Source organism: Colius striatus, chromosome 1 (genome assembly GCF_028858725.1).
Source record: "Colius striatus isolate bColStr4 chromosome 1, bColStr4.1.hap1, whole genome shotgun sequence".
In the NCBI taxonomy this organism is placed as follows: Eukaryota; Metazoa; Chordata; class Aves; order Coliiformes; family Coliidae; genus Colius; species Colius striatus.
The window spans coordinates 27205713-27225438 of NC_084759.1; the positions used below are offsets into that span (position 1 = coordinate 27205713).

General features: G+C 44.8%; 1 protein-coding gene across 1 annotated transcript; it reads left to right on the forward strand.

Annotated features, from left to right (window-relative positions):
- Positions 1–399: 399 nt before the first annotated feature.
- Positions 400–19285, forward strand: TMEM272 (transmembrane protein 272). The gene is made up of 4 exons (XM_061988739.1): positions 400–457; positions 8514–8573; positions 14874–14956; positions 18923–19285. The coding sequence occupies exons 1-4, from the start codon at positions 400–402 to the stop codon at positions 19283–19285; spliced, it is 564 nt and encodes a 187-aa protein (XP_061844723.1).
- Positions 19286–19726: the final 441 nt, after the last annotated feature.

The following is a 19726-nucleotide window of genomic DNA, read 5'->3' on the forward strand; positions in this document are numbered from 1 at the left end:
TTTTTGGTCGTGAAATCATTTTTGCAGAGCTTTGTGTGGTGAATCTTACCCATTTCATTGGGTTTTCTCATAACAATTAAATATACTTTATCCTCCCCCAAACCCAATCAAAGTCAAGGCAGAACTTTTTATAGTTTTCAGGAAGACAGCATTAATACTTTTCCCCAGCATTCCTGTGACCCCAAAGCTCTACTATCACCATCAGGCAAGCCCAAAGCTTTTGGAAGGGATATCTGACTCTGGGTAACCCACAGTGATGATTTGTGGATTCTTTGATCTCTTTTTTGAGGTAGTGTAAGCCTGATGAAGTGTGTGAGTGACTCTGAGTCAAGTTAAAGAGATTTTCCATAACCATATTAATTTCTGTGTCCCCACAGACACCCGAAAAGGCTCTTCATGATGACTGCCGGCCTGGAGAAAGCCTGCCATCGGTGCATATCTAAAATAGCCAGCAATGGTAAGGCAGTTCAGGTAGTAATCACCCTCTGTATTTAAGCAGCCTTGTCACTAAGCCAGGTATATAAAGGAATTAAGATGATATCACCTGAATCCTCCACTGAAGTTTCCTTTTCTTCACCTCCTTTTAGAAGTATTTCCTTTCCTAGGCAACTTTGGGCACTGGTGGAGGGCACAATGGTAACTCTATCCCTACAGCACTTGTCTGCTGCAGTATTTGGATTCTAGCACAACCGTGTAAAATTTCAAACAAACGCAAACACCACCGAGTACCTAAACATGGGCTGCAGCAGACAACCCGAGGGATATCAAGTGTTGGCTCCTGCTTCAAGTGGTACCTTACACGTAGTCCAGCAGCAGGCGCTGCAGGTAAAACCACCTGTAAAGAGCAGAGCAGCCAGCCTACGAACAAACTCCCCTAGGAACAATTCCTGCAAAGCAAAACTGCTGCCAGCCTGGTATGGGGACACTGGGGTCAGGGACAAGACATGGTCGGCAATAGCCTCTCCTTCACCCAGAGACATTTGCAGCATTCTCCTTCCCTCTGCTTGCCCAGCCCCTGGCACAACAGCCCTCATAAACAAGCACGTGTTATGGGTAGGACACATCTGCTGTCTGAACGGAGGTCTTCCACAGAACAGCCTGAGCTCTTCAGTCTTTACAGCAACTGGATGGTCCCACGCAGGATGGAGGATGCAGAGTACTGTAAGGAGCTGAGGGCTCCAGGGCTGGGTGGACAGGCTGGTTCTCGCCCTGCGAGGAGCAGCACATCAGAAAGCTGACCTGGGCTGGGGACCATGCAAGCTGCACAGAGAGGAACAAGAGATATTGCCCTTCAGAGGTGAGGTGTTCTGACACCAGGGAAGGAGTGTTGTTGTCAAAAGGTTAAAATCCAAGGGTTCCAAAGCAGCTTACTCCCACTGACTGCATCTCCTTTTCACTCCAAGTTGCAAATGCCTTTTGTTTCGATTTCTAGGCAGTAGCAATTTCTAATTCCACTCAAAGACAAGAAGAAGAAAACCTCTTGACCCACTCACCATAATTGATACTTCACCCACTCTAATTGTTGCATTTTCCAGTCTAGAGTTGTTATCTGGGAGTCTTTTACATTCCTGCTTTTGACTTCACTTGAAAGGCTCTCAAAGTTCAGAATAAACTTTTATTAATGATTAAACCCCTTAACTCCTTGCTGCCTTACAACCCTTCAGAGAAAACCAAGCCAGGGGGCAGAGAGCCTTGGCCTGGGTTCAAACCAAACTCACCCGCAGGAACGTGGCACAGGCAATGGAGAGGACTTTTTCTGGCCTCCTTATTTGTGCTTATCATTGCCCCATGGGAAAGAAGGGCTGGGGTGTGCTGAACAGGGACAACAAGCCCCTGGGGGCAGGACTGGGCTGAGTATCATGATAAGAATAGGTAAAAGTGGCATTTTCTCTGATTTTTCTTCCCACCAGTTACAAGCAAAATGTCATTGTTCCCTGTTGACATTAAACTGCTACTGGGATTTTAATGATGGCAGAGAAAATAGATGACCTTTCTGATTTTTTTCTTTGAAAGAAAGGGATCAGTTCTGATCTCATCTGTGCTTTCTTACAACAGGAGCACCGGCTTGGGCATAAAGTTATCCATGACTAAGACAACTCAGAAATACCATTCCAGGAAACTCATTATCTTTAGGTTTTCAATACATTTAAGTTTGAAATCAGCTCGGCTTTAGCTATGGATCGGCTAGTGCACCCAAAATTGATTTTCTGCTCATTAAAATGCAAACCCTCTTGAAGTGTGGTGACACTTGATTTCACTTTTTCTCATCATCCTGTGTATATTTTCTAAGAGCATTTCAGCACAACCCCACATTTGTACTTACGGTCTCCTGATATTTAATTGACTTGGAAGAGTCAAACCTGTCCAGAAGCATTTAAATTCTGTTCAATCCTGGTACAGCAATTTAAGCTCAGAACGTTAGGGCAGTCTTTAATTAACTGACCAAAAAAAAGAGGAAGGTTAATCCAGTAGCCTGGATCTATTGCAAGTCAAACTGGTGGCTCTTTATGTAATGCCTCAATCTTGTTTTAAAAGTACACCTGGAAATTAATCACAAGGGGCCGAATGAGAACCCAGAGTACGGCACAGTTGTAGTTCAGTAACTACAGGCACAACATAAAATTCAGACAGGCCACTCAGCAATTTTGTCTAACACCCAAAGCATCTATACCTACACTTACATCTGCATCTACATCCTCCCCATTGTGAAAGTTCCCACATTACTGGCACCTCCTTATTCTACACCATTTCTGATGAGAGCAGCATTGCTGGTGTCAATACTGAAACCTGGACCTTATTCTTTAGGTGGTGTGATGCTGGCATAGCTTATCTGTGTACCAAAGTACTATTTCACAGTAACACAACCTTATCTAAGCAAACAATGATGGCATGCAGCAGACAGCTGGTGGCCCTGAGCTTGGATTTGGTCTGCAAGTCAGCTTTATCACCTCCCCTGCCTCCTATGGTGGCTTTGCACTAGGACTGGAGACCTCTATGGGAACAGCTGTTCCTTACACTGATCCTCCAGCTGCTGAGTATCTAGTTTTGTCAGGGAGTTAAATCACCCTGGGGTGGGATTCCTGTCATTCATCTCAAAAGCCTATTCCATCAATTTACCTCCTTGCTCTGGCACTTAGTATCATGGACAAAGCAATCTTTGTTTCTGCTCAAGTTCATCTCATGTCTCGACCTTCATAGCTCCTTGGATCACTCACAGGTCCTTTTTTGAGTGCTCAAACCTTGCTGTTGTTTGTTCATTTGACTGTTGGCTAGCCAAGCCAAAAACCCTTTAATTCTTTTAGTTCAAAGTTATTTCATTCGTGTCTTTTCTCTCTATCCTGTCCCATTTAGTGACATTCTTCTGTCACTCAAAAGCCCAGAAAGACTCAGTATCTGGAGCTACCAAATCCAGACTTGTCCCTGGTCCATAAAATGTCTCATCTTACTGGAGCTGGTTCCGCAGAGACATCCATTGAGACTTGCTTTGCCACTGCAGCACCCACACATGCTGCATCTCTAACAGTACTGCAGGGGAGGCCTGTAGATAACATGAAGGAATAAAGCGTGGATGAAAATATCTGTACCACGTCTGCACTCCAGCCTGTGACACAGGCAGTGTCCACATTGCTGTATTGCACACCCTGACACCGCTTGCTTAGCCCCTGCACTCCGTCTGCAACTGCTTCAGGGCATGGTCAGGCTGGGCTGGGCCTACTGACCTAAATTTGCTTGCATCCAGACTGCTGAGAGTCAGCCTCCTTCAGAGCATTGTTCCCACGGGGGACCTGGAGGGACTACCCTAAGTTTGCACCCGGAGCTTTGCTCTTCAGCTTCTCATGCAAATGAATCCTGAGGTAACTGCAGAATTTGTTTGGAAGCTGGTAGCATCTCATTGAAAAACAAGTAAAAAATCCTTTCTTATCAGTAACCTGATAGGCTCCAGAACAAACACATTTGGGAGTGATGGTAATGCACACACCACTTCATTTGTTACTGTATTTATTATCAGAGAGCTTGTCACACTCTACTGAGTAGGTTGCACTACATTTGTAGTTCTTCTACCTAAGAAAAGTGGGTAGGTTGAGATTTATATTCACTTCTGAAAATCCCATGAGGACTCTTCTTACCTGAAAAGAAAGAGACTTTTCTCTACCTTCAAAGTAAACAAGGACAGCCTGAGCTGATCTGAAACTTCCAAGTGCTTGGAAAAATCATGGCAGCAAAACAAAGTCTGAGGAGCCCACAAGTGAATCGATGTCATGGCTGATACTGCCTCCAGATCTGCCCCGTGTGCCAGAGGACAACTCATCTGCTGCCTGCCCCGAGGCCCTGCACAGAACTGCGGACAGGGAATGAGGGAGTAGCCAAGGGAGGGAGGCAGGGAGGAGAGCTGCAGTGCAGGGGCATAGCTATGGAAGATGTAATGACTCAGGTGTCAGCTTGAAGAGCGACCATGACTTACAGCTGTAATGTTAACAGTGATTTCGGGAGCTACTCAGCTAAACTGCAGATTTGTATCAGCTGACCATCCAGCTGGGCAGGACACACAAAATCCACACCCACTGGTTTGATTTTTGTGCCTGCAGATTTTAAGGAGTGTGTAAGATATACAGCCACTTGCTCTCCTTTTCCTCTGTTGTGATGCCAGATGCCAGCTCTTCACCCATTTCCCAGCACATTAGGATTTGCTCACTAATGCCTCCCAAAATGAGATTTTTCCAGTGCCCCACCACACGCTGCCCTGGCAGTGCAGAGTCCTGCCCCATGCCCTCACATCAGCTTCACAGATCAGGTGGCCTTTGGAGCCATGCCTGGAAACACTGCCCTCACCCTGCTGTGTTTTTTGAGAGCACCAGCTCTTTACTACTTTTTCTCAGGAATGGCCCAGGGGCTTCTCCTGTTTCACCCAGCCTGTGGGGTAATATCCCTGACCCGAATCACAAGTCCCACGTGTGAAGCTGCACAGATAGCAGTGTCCTCCCTGCAGAGCTCTGCTACCCTGCGGCAAATAAAGTTTTCTTGAGCAATTTGTCCTTAGACCAGAGTGGGGCAGCACGATCCAGACAAATGCAGGCAGAAGTGCGCGTGTCCCGAGCAAACAGCGTTTCTGTGAAAACCCCACACATTCCGGGGAAAACAGTCTTTAGTGCTTCTAGCAGCATTGAGTGTGGCTGCGGAGCTCCGCCAGTTGTGCAGTCAATTGTTGAGAGTCTCACTTTGTTAAACATGGATCTGGAAGCCTTCCCAGGCTATGCATCTGCCCCTCCAATTCGAGACCTAAGAGGCTGTAGCTGAATGGGGAGATAATGAGTAAATACATTCCCAGCGACTGCTTTGGGAGGGGAATTAATGAACCATTATCTTTTTCTGTTGAGCATTGAGTGGTCCCTGCCTCCCATTTCTCCCCTCCAAAATCAAGCTGTTGGGTAGAGATGCTAGACACAAGCAGACACAGACACCTGAGTGCCAGATGCGCAGCCCCACATACACATGGGCTCCCCTAAGCCTTTCACAGAGCCTACTGCAGCGGCCTTCCCCGGGGCTCAGGCAGACCATGCGCTGCATGATTAAGAAATGACATGATGCCTCTTCTTACTGGGCAGAAACAGGAGGTAGCTATGAAATCGCAGAGGAATGACATTGCTCCAAGAGTTGTGCGGTGGTGACAGGACTTGTAGCAACACCAGGCAGTCGGTGCAGGTCCTGCAGACCTGAACTGCTCTCATTTGGATACAGATAAGTAAGTTGCCTGGGCTGTGGGTGCTATTTGCAAGACATGTTCGGGGGTTGAAAGCCCAGCTCAGCTACAACCGCCTTCGAATATGAAAATAATAGTCTAGATAATGTAACAGCAAGAGGACCTAGCATGAAATGTGACATGTGGTGAAAAGGGAGGCTTTAGGCTGAGTTGTTCTCATGAGAGGCTGTCAGTGCCTGAAAGAGCTTAGTCAAGTGTAGGACACTATTCAAGCAGAGGAAGAATTTCTGTACTGTGCAGCATTCAAGAGATAGGAGAGCCTGAGCAAAAATGTGTGTGTGAGAGTGAGACCAGCCGACACGGAGAGGAGGAGGGGGTTGCACAAAGGAACAGAAGTGCTTTCTTCAGCTTGAAGTATCTTCAGTCCTGTACCAATTCACAGAGATAACAAACAAGCTACTTCTGAGAAAGAAAGATGTCTCTCACGCGCTGAAATGTAAGATCCCCCTTCTCTGAGCAGCATGTGGGGGATGGTGTGTTCCCACAAAACGTGTCTGCGAGTCAGAATGCCTCATGGATCTGCCCTGAATTTTGATGCTGCTCCCTCCTATGTCCTCTCTCTGTTTCTCCTTCTGTACAACGGAGGCAATGCTGTTTCCCTGTTTTCTGTGAGGCACCCTGCAGTGATGTGTTGGCAGAGCTCCCTCCCGGAGCGGCAGTGTGCTGGGGTGCTGGCAGTGCCCCACTCCTGCGCTGCACTGATATTGCCCTTCCTGCACCATGCAGAGCCTCCAGCTCTGGCACGGTGTGTCTGGGGACAAGCTGGTCCCAAACCAACCCCAAAGCATAGAACCACAGGATCATTACAGTTGGAAAAGATCTTTAAGATCATCAAGGCCAATGACTAGCCTCACATTGCCAAGCTCATCACTAAACTAAACCATATCCCTCAGTACTTCATCTACCTGTCCTTTGAATATCTCCAGGGATGGTGACTCCACCACCTTCCTGGGCAGCCCGTTTCAGTGCTTAACAACCCTCTTGGTAAAAAATGTTCTTCCAAATAACTAATCTAAACCTCCTCTGGCACAACTAGAGCCTATTTCCTCATGTCCTGTCATTCATTACTGAAGAGATTGACCCCCACCTCACTACAACTCCCTTTCAGCCTCCTCTTCTCCAGGCTTAATAGCCCCAGCTCCCTCAGCTGCTCCTCATAAGACTTGTTCTCCAGATCCTTCACCAGCTTTGTTGCCTGTCTCTGGACACGTTCCAGCACCTCAATGTCCTTCTTGTAGTGAGGGGCCCAGAACCAAACACAACACTGAGTACAAAGGGGACAGTCACTTCCCTGGTCTTGCTGGCCACGCTGTTTCTGATACAAGCCAGGATGCCATTGGCCTTCTTGGCCACCTGGGCACACTGCTGGCTCGCATTCAGCCACTGTCGATTAACACTCCCAAGTCCTTTCCCTCAGGGCAGCTTTCCAGCAACAGATTCCCAAGCCTGCAGTGCTGCACAGGGTTGTTGTATGCTTGCTCCAAGATTTTTTTTATAAGGCTCCAAGGAGACATCCTACTCCTGTTCTTACTCATGCCCTTCTCAGTCCCTCTGCAATCTATACCCACGTCTGCTTACCATCCTTTTGCCTCCTTAGGCAAAGATTGAGCCATTTGCAGAAGCTCTCTGCAGGGTTGCTCACCACAGAATGTCCTCATTATATTTTACTCCCATTTTGCAGAGCAGCATTTCACTTTTCTACTGCCAAGTGTTTGTGATTGTAGGCACAGAGGTAACAGTTGTCATAAGACAGGCTGCTGGTGCTGTTCTTGATGCCATTGTTTCTCCCCTTCTGCAAGGGTAAGCACTTATCCCCAGCAGCACCACAGTGTACTGGGAAAATATCAGGGCTCAGATATTCCATGCTCTGGAAAGTAACTAAGCACCTCAGATTCACTCATCTGTGGTACAGTCCATGTGAACACCTAAGAACATCCTTTCATGCAGTTTAAGATGATCTATGCCAATGACAAGTGCCACTCCTTGCAGCGGGGCTGCTGCCTTCACGTGCATGAGCTGGGCCAGAGAGTTAGACCAGCCAGAAACTGTTTGCATCTGCAATAAAGACAGTTTATTTAGCTACCAGTGAAAACTAAGTGGAATGGCATTTAAGCTGCAATTTGCTTAGCAAACAGATATGGCTCATCAGTTACCATGGATTAGCTGTTGCAAAGTTTCTTGTTACTGCCCAGTGGCCTGCCAGTGCCTCTGAAGCTGATGCAGGCTAAGGCAGCAGTAGCTGTCCTTGTCCTTGCAAGAAGACATCTAGTAGTACAGAATCAAGTGCAACTGTTAACCCAGCACTGACACCCCACCCCCACTAAACCATGTCACTCAGCACCTCATCTACATGTCTTTGGAATACCTCCAAGAATGGTGACTCCACCACTTCCCTGGGCAGCCCATTCCAATGCTTCACAACCCTTTCAGTGAAAACTGAAAACAGTTTGTGCCTCTCATTGCTTTTCCATTGATACAAGGACTAACAATGTATGAGTTTAAAAATGGAATCTTGAGCTCTGGGAGAGTGCAAAACCACTTGTTGGTCTCATCATCTCAAATGCTGCACCATAAAAACAATATTCCCACTCCATGGAGTGCATTGCATTTCTTGCTACATGACTTTATGGATACATGACACTGGATATGGGTACATGACACTAGATATGGACATGGATATGGATATGCATTAGATGGAATTGTTGGTCTTTAAATATTAATCAACCCCAATAATGCTTTCTTTTCTCATTCACAGCATGCTTTATATTTGGGCTCCTCACTTTCCTTGCCTTACCACTGTCCATGACTTTTACAGGTAAGCTGACTACTAAAGCAATTTAAAACTAGGAAATTCCAGCACTGTGTGCAGGTTAACATGTCTAGGGGCAAAAAGGAGATGGAAAACTTAAAAGCTTCCAGCTGTTTAAGCTGCATGTTGGTACTTCAGACAGAATCCCAACCCACACTGCACAGCAGGGAGGAAGCAGTGCTTGAATTCTGACCTTATTTGTCCTAAGTGCCCCTCCAGTGTCCCACCTCAGTACAGGGCTCTGTCTGTGGTGGGAAGAGATTCATGAGAAGATTACATTAATCAGGAACCCTCTGTATCAACTGCACTGCAAAAATCTTAGAACTGTAGGTCTGGAAGGGAAGAAGAGACCATCTAGACTGCTATTTCTCCACTTTTCTGAAACTGAGACCTAGTTTCTGGATGATCTGTTTCTGTATAACCCCAAAGGCTGGATGTGACAATAGCATGTAAAGATCAAATATTTAAGAAAGGAAAATCCTTTGAGCTGCAGAATTTGATACATTATTAAACTGCATAAGGCTCTCCTTTTCTTCAGGATCACCTTCTCCTTACCAGTAACATAGATTGAAAACTTGTTCTTTTTTTAAATGAGCATTTTCTAACATCCCGTTGCTCCCTTTGGGCCCTTCACTTCCTCCACATGGGCTGCAACCCCCACGTGAGAAAGACAGGTTAGAGACACCAGCCCACCTCCGCTTTCAGAGAGGCTCACATGCTCACGGCATCCCTGACAGATGTCTGACTTGCCCTTGCTCAAGGAAATTCCACGGCTTCCCAAGGAGCCTATTTCAGCATTTTATTGCTCTCACAGACAAAATATTTTTCCCCATATCCAACCTAAATCTTCCCTATGGCAAATTAAACAGATGATAGCCTGTCCTACCCACCGTGGTCACAGAGACAGATTGGTCACCGTCCTACTCAAGAGAGCGTTTGAACTGTGTGAAGGCTGTTATTATAACCCCACTCCATCTTCTCTTTCTATTTTTCCAGAGATTTCAAAAACCTACTTCTTTCATCCTGACCTCACAGGTCACTGTTTCTGTAGCTTTTTCTTTTTATTTCTTCGTTCTTTTTTGCCTCCCTCTTTTGGACTCTGGCCAAAGTAACTATTTTTTTCCCCTCAAAAAACCCCAAAGATGGAACACAGGACTCCAGCTGAGACCTGAGGAATGAGTAGTGCAGAATAATTAGCTCCTCTGTTTAAAATGCAGGATTCCTGTAAACACACCTCAGAATGAAAAATGCTCTCTCTGCACCAACTCATTCGCTCCAATTTAGTTTATGGTGCATTGTAAGCTCAGATGGCTTTTGGCAGTGCTGCTCCCTACCAGATATTTTGTTGACATTGAAGTTTTCTCTCCTATAGGCAGTGTTCAGCTTTATTGCCTGTCATCTTGTAGATTTTGGATGCCTTTTTCCAGTGTGTGCAGGTCACTTTGAATTTTAAGTCCTGCCTTCAAGAGCCTTTACAATCATTCCAGATGGGTGTCCTTGAGAAGGCGCTCACCTTCTCCCTCATTATTTGTGAAAGACTGTGCAAATGAACTCCACGGGCAGATGCTGTGGGCAAGGTGCATCCTACCTAGATTTGGCCAGTGTGCCTCTGTAACCCAGCAAACTGTCGTGTGTTGCCTTTGCAGGCAATTGAGAGAAATGGATGTTTGGGACAGTGGAAGTACCATACCCTCTTTTAGATGCCTGCACTGAGATGAGATGACTTTTGAGGGAGTTGAGACACGTAGACTGTTGGCATGTATAGTTGGTCAAACCCACAGAAAAAAGTGTTCAGCTACAGGTCGCTGCTGTTTCCTTTAATTGGAGGCTTCTGAATACCAATGATGACTGTGATGGGATTCTGATTAGGACGTCCTAATTAGGAATTAGAGAGTCCTAATGAAGGATTAAGAAGCAATTAGGAAGTAGGAAAATGGACTGAACTGTTACATCTCAACACTTAGGCTCTTATGCTTATCCATGACTTAAAATTGCTATTTATCCCTTAAGAGGATTTTAGCTATAGCTTTTCCCCAGGCTGAATGTGCCTGAGCTGTGGAATAGGGCTGGAGAGGTATAAGTTCAAGTGTGGTACAGCTTGCATGCCTAATGACAGCCTTCAGAAAATGAATCCAGAGCTGGAATTTGACCCCTTAAGAAATATCACTTCCTAGGAATATTTCATAATATCTTTAAGATCAGTGAGAAGTGCAAGATAATATCCCGGAGTTCTGGGTATCTCCCGCAGCAGACATAGAGCCCTTTGTTTTCACAACTTACTGAAATTAAGAGATAATGTCACTGTAATAGAGTGTTGTCAGAGGATATTGGTTTCCTGCAGCTACATATCTGCAAAGGCATTTTTAGGAAGATGAAATGTCAAGGAAAATGCAGATATTTATTACCCAAGCAAAATGCCCCTGATTTTCTGATAACATTCTGTTACCATGATCTCAGAGGATAACTTGCTGATGAGCCTCCACTCATTTTGGCTCTTGCTTTCTGCAGAGGAAAAATGTGAGGTATTTTTAAATGTTAACAAAGAGGTGAAGTCACAAGAGGTGAATAACTGGTAGCCCCAGTAATAATTACACACTAACATCATACACTTTTAAAATTTGTTAATACCATAAATCACAGTATAAGTCAGCAAATTTTCCAGGCTCCAGACTCGTGGCATCATTTAAGCCACAGATTGTTTATCAGCTTTCTAACTATTACCGATAGGGATGACTCCTTTTTCTCACTAAACTCTCAAAAAAATAAAGAGAGCTATGGAAGGACCTCATAGACTTTTTCTGGGGTTTTTTTTTAGTTTCCAGGACAGTGAAGGATGGCTCCCAATAAAACATTCTTGTACATTATCCAGACTACCTTTATACACAAGGGGTAGCTAAATCACATTTGAAAGCTGATGACATCATTTTCTCAATAGGCAGTCTAAATTTTCCCCTGTTCAAACTTAACTCAATACCACTCCTTATGCTCATGTCCTTGCCAAATAATTCCTCAACTCTCAAGTGCTCATGATACTTATCTGAAGCCTATTCTCATGCCCTGTACCTTTATGTGGGAGCCAGATTTGTTCTTCAGCAATGTTGTTAACATAATTTTCCCTTGCATTTCAGTCCTTCAGCCACTCACTGTTCCTGTGAGTTTCCTCTGATTTTTTGTACGCTTTCTGATAAAATGGTGCCTTGAAGCAATTACTTTGAGATAAATCCTCTGCAGCACCTAGTGTAAAGCCCCCAGTCCAGGGCCCTACTGAGGGCTGTGCTAAGTGATAGCAGCTGCAGTCATGCACTAGGAACAACAGAAAGTGGCCTGGCATGTTGTATTCTCTGCCTGCTGTTAGAAGGTGGTGAGTGGGCACCAAACACCAGACTAGCCTTGTTGTACAGCTGCCCTCCTTTACTATGGGATGCACTTCAGCCATTTTCAGCTACCTGAGAATAGCAAAGCAGCTAAAACAAGGCCAATGCTGTTTTCACTTTCATTCCTCCTGACCTCTCTGCTCATGGATAATTCTGAGGCACAAGGATGCTCAGTTAGGAGTGATCACAATCACCCAAAGCAGTGTCCTTAGAGAAGCTCACATCTTGATTGCTCACAAGTGCTCTTTCCACTTGGCTGGACTTTGTGTTCTGGATCCCACTACAGTGCAGTCCTGTGGTAGCCAAGAGGCAAAAGGTGCAAGCTCCTCTGCTTCCCCAAGCCTCACATCTCTTATTTTTTTCCTCTGGATGCTGTTCAAGCTGTTGGACATCCTTTCTGTGTCTGACCTTGCAGATGTTGCTGGTTTATTCATTTGGACTCATGCACTGCTCTGTGTCATGGTCAGGTTTGATTGCTCTTCACTCTAAACCACAGATCACTCTGGCTTACAGGAAGCATTGCTCTAGAAGAGAGCTTTGATTTCTCATGGCCCATATATCCCATCACTAACAATCAAAGGAAAACATATCTGGTTCCCCTGGGGAAGAAGAGCTAGTACTGATGCTCTCCTACCAGTTTTGGTGTTCCCAAAGAAATCAGGAACTAGTTGTGCGTGAATATCAATTGATATGTGTGCCTTGATTTCACTGTAACAAATATCACTGCCCATCTGTCAACAGTAGGTCCATGCTTCCTATTCACCAAAAGTGCTATGTTTTTAAAGTTAAACCTGTATCACTCCTTTTTATCCCCTCTTCTGCTGTCATATCTCTATACAACATTCTCCCAAAACCTATGGAGTACCACTGCCTGTCATTCAAACCCTTCCCAAGACTGACTGCTGTCATGTTATATATACGAAAGGACTTCATAACAGATTTGTCTGGGAAACAGAATCACAGCTCCATGAAAAAGAACTGGCATGTTTTCTTGGTGGGGTTTTTTTTTTTTTTTTTTGGTTTTTGGCCTCAAATCAAACTCTCAGCAACACACTGGAAATAGCAATTGCCTAGGTTCCTAAGCTGAAATATATTCCCTGAGATGCCTGGCCAGCTGCTTTTGTGGCAGGCTATTACAGGGCCAAGGACTCTGGAAACCCTGGCAGCTGCTTTCTGAAAATGATATAATTCATGACCATTTCCCTGCTGCCCACACCTGTAAGGTTGGGAGTCTGAACAGGTCTCAGTGTTACAGTGGCAAAATGGACAAACAATTACAGCCTTGTAACGGGGGACAAAAAAGGGAGAGAGTTCAAATCCATCTAAGTCCAGCCCTTTTCAATTATGAGAAGGCTGGTAATAAATACTTTGTGTAGAAAATCTGCTGGATTCCAAAGCTCTTAAACACAGCAGATTACAAAATGCTGCCCTGTATCCTTTGACTAACAAAAGAGTGATAGCAGGCCACCACATTTCAGTACACCTGTGTTGTGTTACGTTATACAAAGATCACAGGACAGCTTCAGGACATCAGCAATGTTCTGGAACAGCAGCAGCAGTGGATGTGGTGGAGAAATTGAAAAGCTGAGGAGGATTACAGAAAGTGGCATAACAACCCCAAACCTTACTGATACTTCTTTCCTGATCCCTCCCATTCAGTGTACGTCTGAACATAGAGGCAAGATGTTCCACGTGAAAGATGTTTCGTGCTGAGACCAGCACATTGCTGTCAGTATCCTGCATCCAGAGAACCATGATTATTTGGAGAAAAGTAAAAATTTCTCCTTGAAAATGACTTATACAATGAGAAGAAAGCAGAAAATCCTTTCTGTCCTCTGCAACTGATCAGTAGGAGCCCTGAAACATGGGATCAATAGCAATAATATTATAGTGTAATGAACAGTTTAAAATTGACTAAAGATGCCACTAAGAGATGTGGGCAGGAGATTAATCTCAGCTAACTTTGGATGTCTACAGCTGGCTGTCTAGATCCCTTGTATAGCCATGGCAAGACAGAGGCACTCTCAGGGTCCAACTTATCTGACCCATTTTAATTTACTATCTTAGGATGAGATGACTTGAGTTTTACAAGGGTCTATTTTTCCCTATTGACTATAAAGGGAGTCTAGGAAACTAGTTCAGATATGGAATCCTGCATTGCAGACATCTATATTTGGACAGATGAGTCTCACTGCCACAGACCTGTATCACAAGCTTCATGTCTAACGCCAGCAACATCCTTACACCTCCATACACTCCCCTCCCTAAAACTTATCCAGCTTTCCCTTTCTAGCAGATTTGAAGGTTGCCAGGATCCCCAGCTCCATAACAACCAATGCTTTTAGCCTCCAGCAACCCAAACAGCCTGGAAACCTGAGCTTCTGTGGTTCCCTATCAGCTGCCTTGGAAGCTAAAATGGTTCCAGGTGCTCCCACAGACTTTGGCTCCCAAGTTTCGAGGCATCTGACTCAGGAACATGCCACACTCAAGGCAGCTAATGAGAAAGAAAGGCCTGGGAGAAGCTTATCAGGTTTCCTTCTTTTCACAAAGATATTCAATGATATTCAATGGATTTTCTACTGCTGATGAGAATTTCCCATCCAGCTCAGTCCATCGTTCATTTAACAAGGACACAGTCACTGAAGCTAATGACCTGTATACATGGCTCCAGTCAGCAATGCCAGAGCAACAGCAATGCTGTTGTTATCTTTACTCTCTCTCATTCTTTTCCTGCCTCTTGCTTGTTCACAGCCCTCACTCCCGTAGCAGGAGATGCAAACTTCCTTTAATTCAGCCCCAATTTCAACAGATGCTGGACACAAGTCTTGGACACAAGCAGCCCACTTCACTGACAGCAACTTTAGTTTTCACTGTACAGCCTGTTATATTATTTGATCACTTGAGATAACAAACATTAATTTTTGCTGTTCAGGAATGAAGTTTTTGGAAGATTGCCCAGTTCAGCCACTAATTCCATTATATCTGTTGGTGGGTGGCGTGATTGGCAGCTTAAAGGTAATGTGCCTTCTGTGTGTGAAAAATATTTTGTGTGACTAGACTTTGACTTGCTAGTTAAGACATAATGATGGCTCCAGACAGCTATGTGCATGCAATAGTGAAGAGAGCTATGGGGATTGAACTGTGCTTGTTCCAGCACCTAAAGCACCCATCAGTCAAGTGAGACGCTGATCAGTTCAGCATTCAGTGCTGTCCCACACATTGTGGTGTGACCCTTTCCTGCATCACAGCATCTGTGCTACCATCCCTACTTAGGGAAATGACTACACAACATGGATCTCTGTGGTAAATTGGGTCCTATTTCCACAAGCAATCTTCCAAGCCTGACAGACATTTCTCCTTTGTTTTCAGACACACAGGCTGGACAAAAAGCGAAGTTACTCTCCTAGCTCTGGGAAAATCACCAGACTTGTACTAGCCTTTCACAAGTTCCATTTACTCCCACTCTGACCTGACCAGAAGCAATGTCTATGCAGCAGCATGGCTTCCTTCCAGAGTAAATATATCCTTGTATCACAGGAGGGCTTATTAATGTCGGCACAGTGTTTCCTAACCACAGCTACCTGTTTTCTAGAGGACAGCTATGCCGAGCCAGAGTCTGGCTGCCTGGCAAGTAAAGACCCTCTTGTATCTGTGTCAATCCCCGGTCACTGTAAAGCTGTAACTCTGCATTGACTCATGGGCAAAGGATTGCCCTGTTCTGACAGTCCCTTTGCAGACAGTGTTGACTGGCTGCTAATGGGCACGAAGAGGCTTGTCACAGCAGACTGCAGAGCTACTTTATGGATTCTCAGCAGGATTAAGTAAAATTGGTTTTTGCTGTCCAATGATGTTCCTGCCAAAGGAAAGAAAAGAGGCAGAGCTGAAGGAAAAGCCTTGGAATCACACTGCTGGGGCAGGAAGGGCTAAGAACAGCAAGTGCTGCTGCTGGAGGGAAGGTCTGTACTGGTAGCACTGGCTGTCATGCATCACTAATGAGGGCAGCAGCAGCCCAGCATCCAGCCTACCTTCCCAAGAGCCCACACAGGCAGGGCTGACAGGGTTAACTTGACAGGTTGTGGCCTACTGTTTCAGTACAGGCAGCCTATCCCTTGAAAGGGAACCTGCTGGTCTCTCACTTGACAGCACTGCATATTGCAGCTGGCAGATGCTGCAGACAGCAGCTAGATATGTTCCCCATTGATAATGTTTCTAGCTGCTTTTCTTTGCTAGGATCAAAAGAAGGGGGAAAGAGTATTCCTCTGCAGGTCTCTGCATCCCCTACACTCTCATAGTGGTAACTAAACCACAGTATATCACTGGGATAGGAATCGGCCCCCTGAGGGCCTTTGGTCAGTAAATAAGTAAATGAAGACAAAAAGAGAAAGTGCTTCATCTTGTTATAAGGAATTTTCTGTGCTACGAGTTCTCCTGGAAAATGCTTAGTCATTTGATCACACCAGTGGACTTATCTGTATAATCAAAGGTTCACTTAATAATAATTTAGAAAAGATTAGAGCAGATCTGAAAGCAAATTTCCAGGCTAATGAACTGAAGCCTTCATCACAAATGTTGTCTGTTACTTAGCTATTTCTGGTTTAAAGGCAGTCTTTCTCACCCTCAATAAGATGGTAAGTGGGTCAGTTAATACTGCTGCTGCCATAAAATAAGAGCTTGAATTTGGCTTCAGTTGACAGCAAGACTGCCTGTTTTGCAGTTTGGCAGTACATTTGGTCAGAATGTGATTGGCCTAACTCATGTGTCATCTCAAAGTGCCTGATCTGTAGCCAGACTCCACCTGTCTGAACTCGGCCCTCTATTACCTTCATCAGGCTGCATCGACTGCACTGAGCAGTACATTTGCTTGGCCTCAGAGAGTTAAAAGATCAGAGAATGAGTACCGGATGAAGTCTGAATGAGTGCTGTCCTGTGAGGGACATCATTTAATGGCAAGTCACCCTGGCCCTGATCTGCACAGATCTGTAGGCTCCTCATTTATTTCTTTACCACCTCCAGTCTTTTTGAAGGCAATAGGAACCCACAGACATTCACCAAGGCAATGACACAATTCTAAGGCATCCAGAGAGGCCCACTGAATTCAGGTCATGCTGCTCCAAAAATGTATAGTCAGCAATTATTAACAATGTGAGCAACCAGCAGAATCTGCTTTAACCACAGCTTGGCATGGTGATACCCAGAAGAAATAAATGTCCTTTCCATGAACTGGTTAGATGCAAATGAGATCCACAAATCCATCTGGAAGGCTTCTCCAGCTTTCTCAAAACTAATGCTCATCTGCCATCTAACCACATTCTGGTTGCTGAGCTTGGTGAAGCCTGAGTTTAGACAGCTGCCTATGTGCTGAGCTCACCTCAGAGTTAATGAGCTGCACAGAGCTTCAGGTCAAGCCAGACCTCCTGGCCAGGTAGGTTTATTCCTCCTGTGTGTCATGAACTTGCCTAAAAGGAACGTTCACCTGAGAAGAAGAACTCTGCTGGTTTGGACAAGCCTAGTGGTTTGGGTGCTCAGCTGGATGTGAGACATCCAGTGGAAACACCATTTTTCTGCTTATGTTGGTTCTAGGACTTCAATCTGTTTCTCACAAACTGGTACCAACATCTGGGCTAAAAAAACAGCTGGTTTTGTGAACAGATATTTCACAATATACATAACTGAAGAGTTTTACAAAGAAGAGCATGATAATCCTTTTCCCATGACATCCTGGATCCTCCTGAAAATGGGGCATATGGACTAAACTCTGAACCCAGGAGAACATATACCCAAATGAGTTTTCCTTAGCCAGTGTTCTCACCATTAATCACCAACTAATAGAGAAAGGAGACTGTAAAACTTGCTCTTCTCTCTCATTTCCAACAGAAAAAATGAGGACAGAATATAATCTGGGAAAGAGAGCCTATCTGAGAACCCTTGCTTGGACAGTATGTCTCTCCCCATAGCGACTTATAAATCCACATCTTCTACTCTTCCCTCAGAATTTCATTCCTGAAATTGGCTGAGGGAGCTTCCTGTTCAGTTGGTTTCTTAGAGTCCCCTTCCCAAAGACACAGCTCATTGCACGAAGGCTTGAACAGGAACCCGAGTACCTAAAAATGAGAGTTGTGACTAAAACAGTTAGTGCCTTGAGGACTGGGCCAAGTGTCTCAGGCACAGCAGGATAACATGGGTTTCACAATGCTTGGCCTAAATCCTTGTTGAGGCCTGTATTTCCCTCTCCCACAAATGAAGAAAGTCATTTAGAGGACAGAAGTTTGAAAGCTTCTCTGCACTGCAGCCAACCTACATACATACTTTGTATTGCCAAGACTAAACTAGAAATCTTCTAAGCGTTGCTGATGAGTCCTACTGCATTTCCCTATAGACCTGACCTTCCTAACCTCATGGTATCATGGTATTCCATCCATTTCTCTGCTGGTTCTGGCTGAAGGCAGAAATGGAGCAATCTGAGAAAAATGCCACTTAATTGAAGAAAATTGACAGAATTGTTCCAAGTACCTGAAGCAATTTATTTGGCGTTTAGGTTGAAGTCTAGGTACTTCATTATTTTAAGCTGATTCACCTATACAGTCATGGAAAACAGAGTTAGGAGAGATAAATTCACCCACTGCAAGGCAAGAACTACTCTACTTGAGTCATTTAGCAGTTACTCTAATCTGTTCTTAAAAGTCTCCAGCGTGGGAGCTGCTGCCATCTCCCTACACAATCTGTTCTCATGCCTTTCCATCCTTACCATTGGCAAGTTTTTTCCCCAATGTCTGCCCTAAATCTCACTGGTGAATAAACTGTAGGGGGGAAATGCATTATTTTTCCAGTGGGATCTGCCTCATTTGTGGCTACACAGCTTTCTCTTACCTGATTTTCCCACACTCAGTTTTCACTTGGAACCAAAGGCTGGCAGTGGCCAGAAGGTGTTTAGACTTTCTACAGCCAATTTACTTATTCATTTTTCTCCCTCAATACCTCCAGGTGACTCTCCTGCTGTATGACTCCACCAGAATGAGGCAGCTGCTTTCCAAGTCTGTTGTGATTGATGATGATGACGATGACGAATATCCCTGGAGGCAGAATGCTCACAAGTACTACATCCATTTAACCCTCAGCCTTTTTCTCTTTCTCTGGTTCATTCTTGGGAACTACTGGGTTTTTTCTGTGTATCTGCCAAATTTCATCCCACCTTTCCATCAGCCTCAGGATTACTGTGACAAAACCCTGTACATTTTTGCTGTTGGTGTTCTCATTATTAGCCACACTGTTCTCTTTCTCCTTATCTTTTGTAGCTGCTGCATATATTGTTTTTCCAGGCAAAGATTATCTTCCGAGGAAGACTAAATGCCACATAAATAAAGCCCCAGATGTTTGGGGAAGAGTGTACAACAAAGAACAGGCAATAACTCACCCTTGTGTACATCTTTGTTGTACTACGTGTATGTACGATAGCAGTCAACTGCAAGAGGAAATTGTAAAAGACAGTGCCATCTGGAGACAGCTCAGCTGGAATATAGCATAGTCAATGTAAAAATGCTGCTACAGATGCCAAGGCGCATTCTTGCTAACTTCCACACGCTTTAAGCTCTTGGATATTCTGTCTGGAGTAAGCTCTTGCAGCCGGCAAAGTCCTCTAAAACAAGGTCCCCTTCATGTTGTTTCACCAGAGTACATCTTTGCCTGTAAAAGTGGCCACGTTGTCCTCTTCTCTGGGATCTGAACATCTCTGTAGCCTTGCTGAGGTAGGTTACTGTCCCTGCATTACAGATGAGGCAGCTGAGGCAA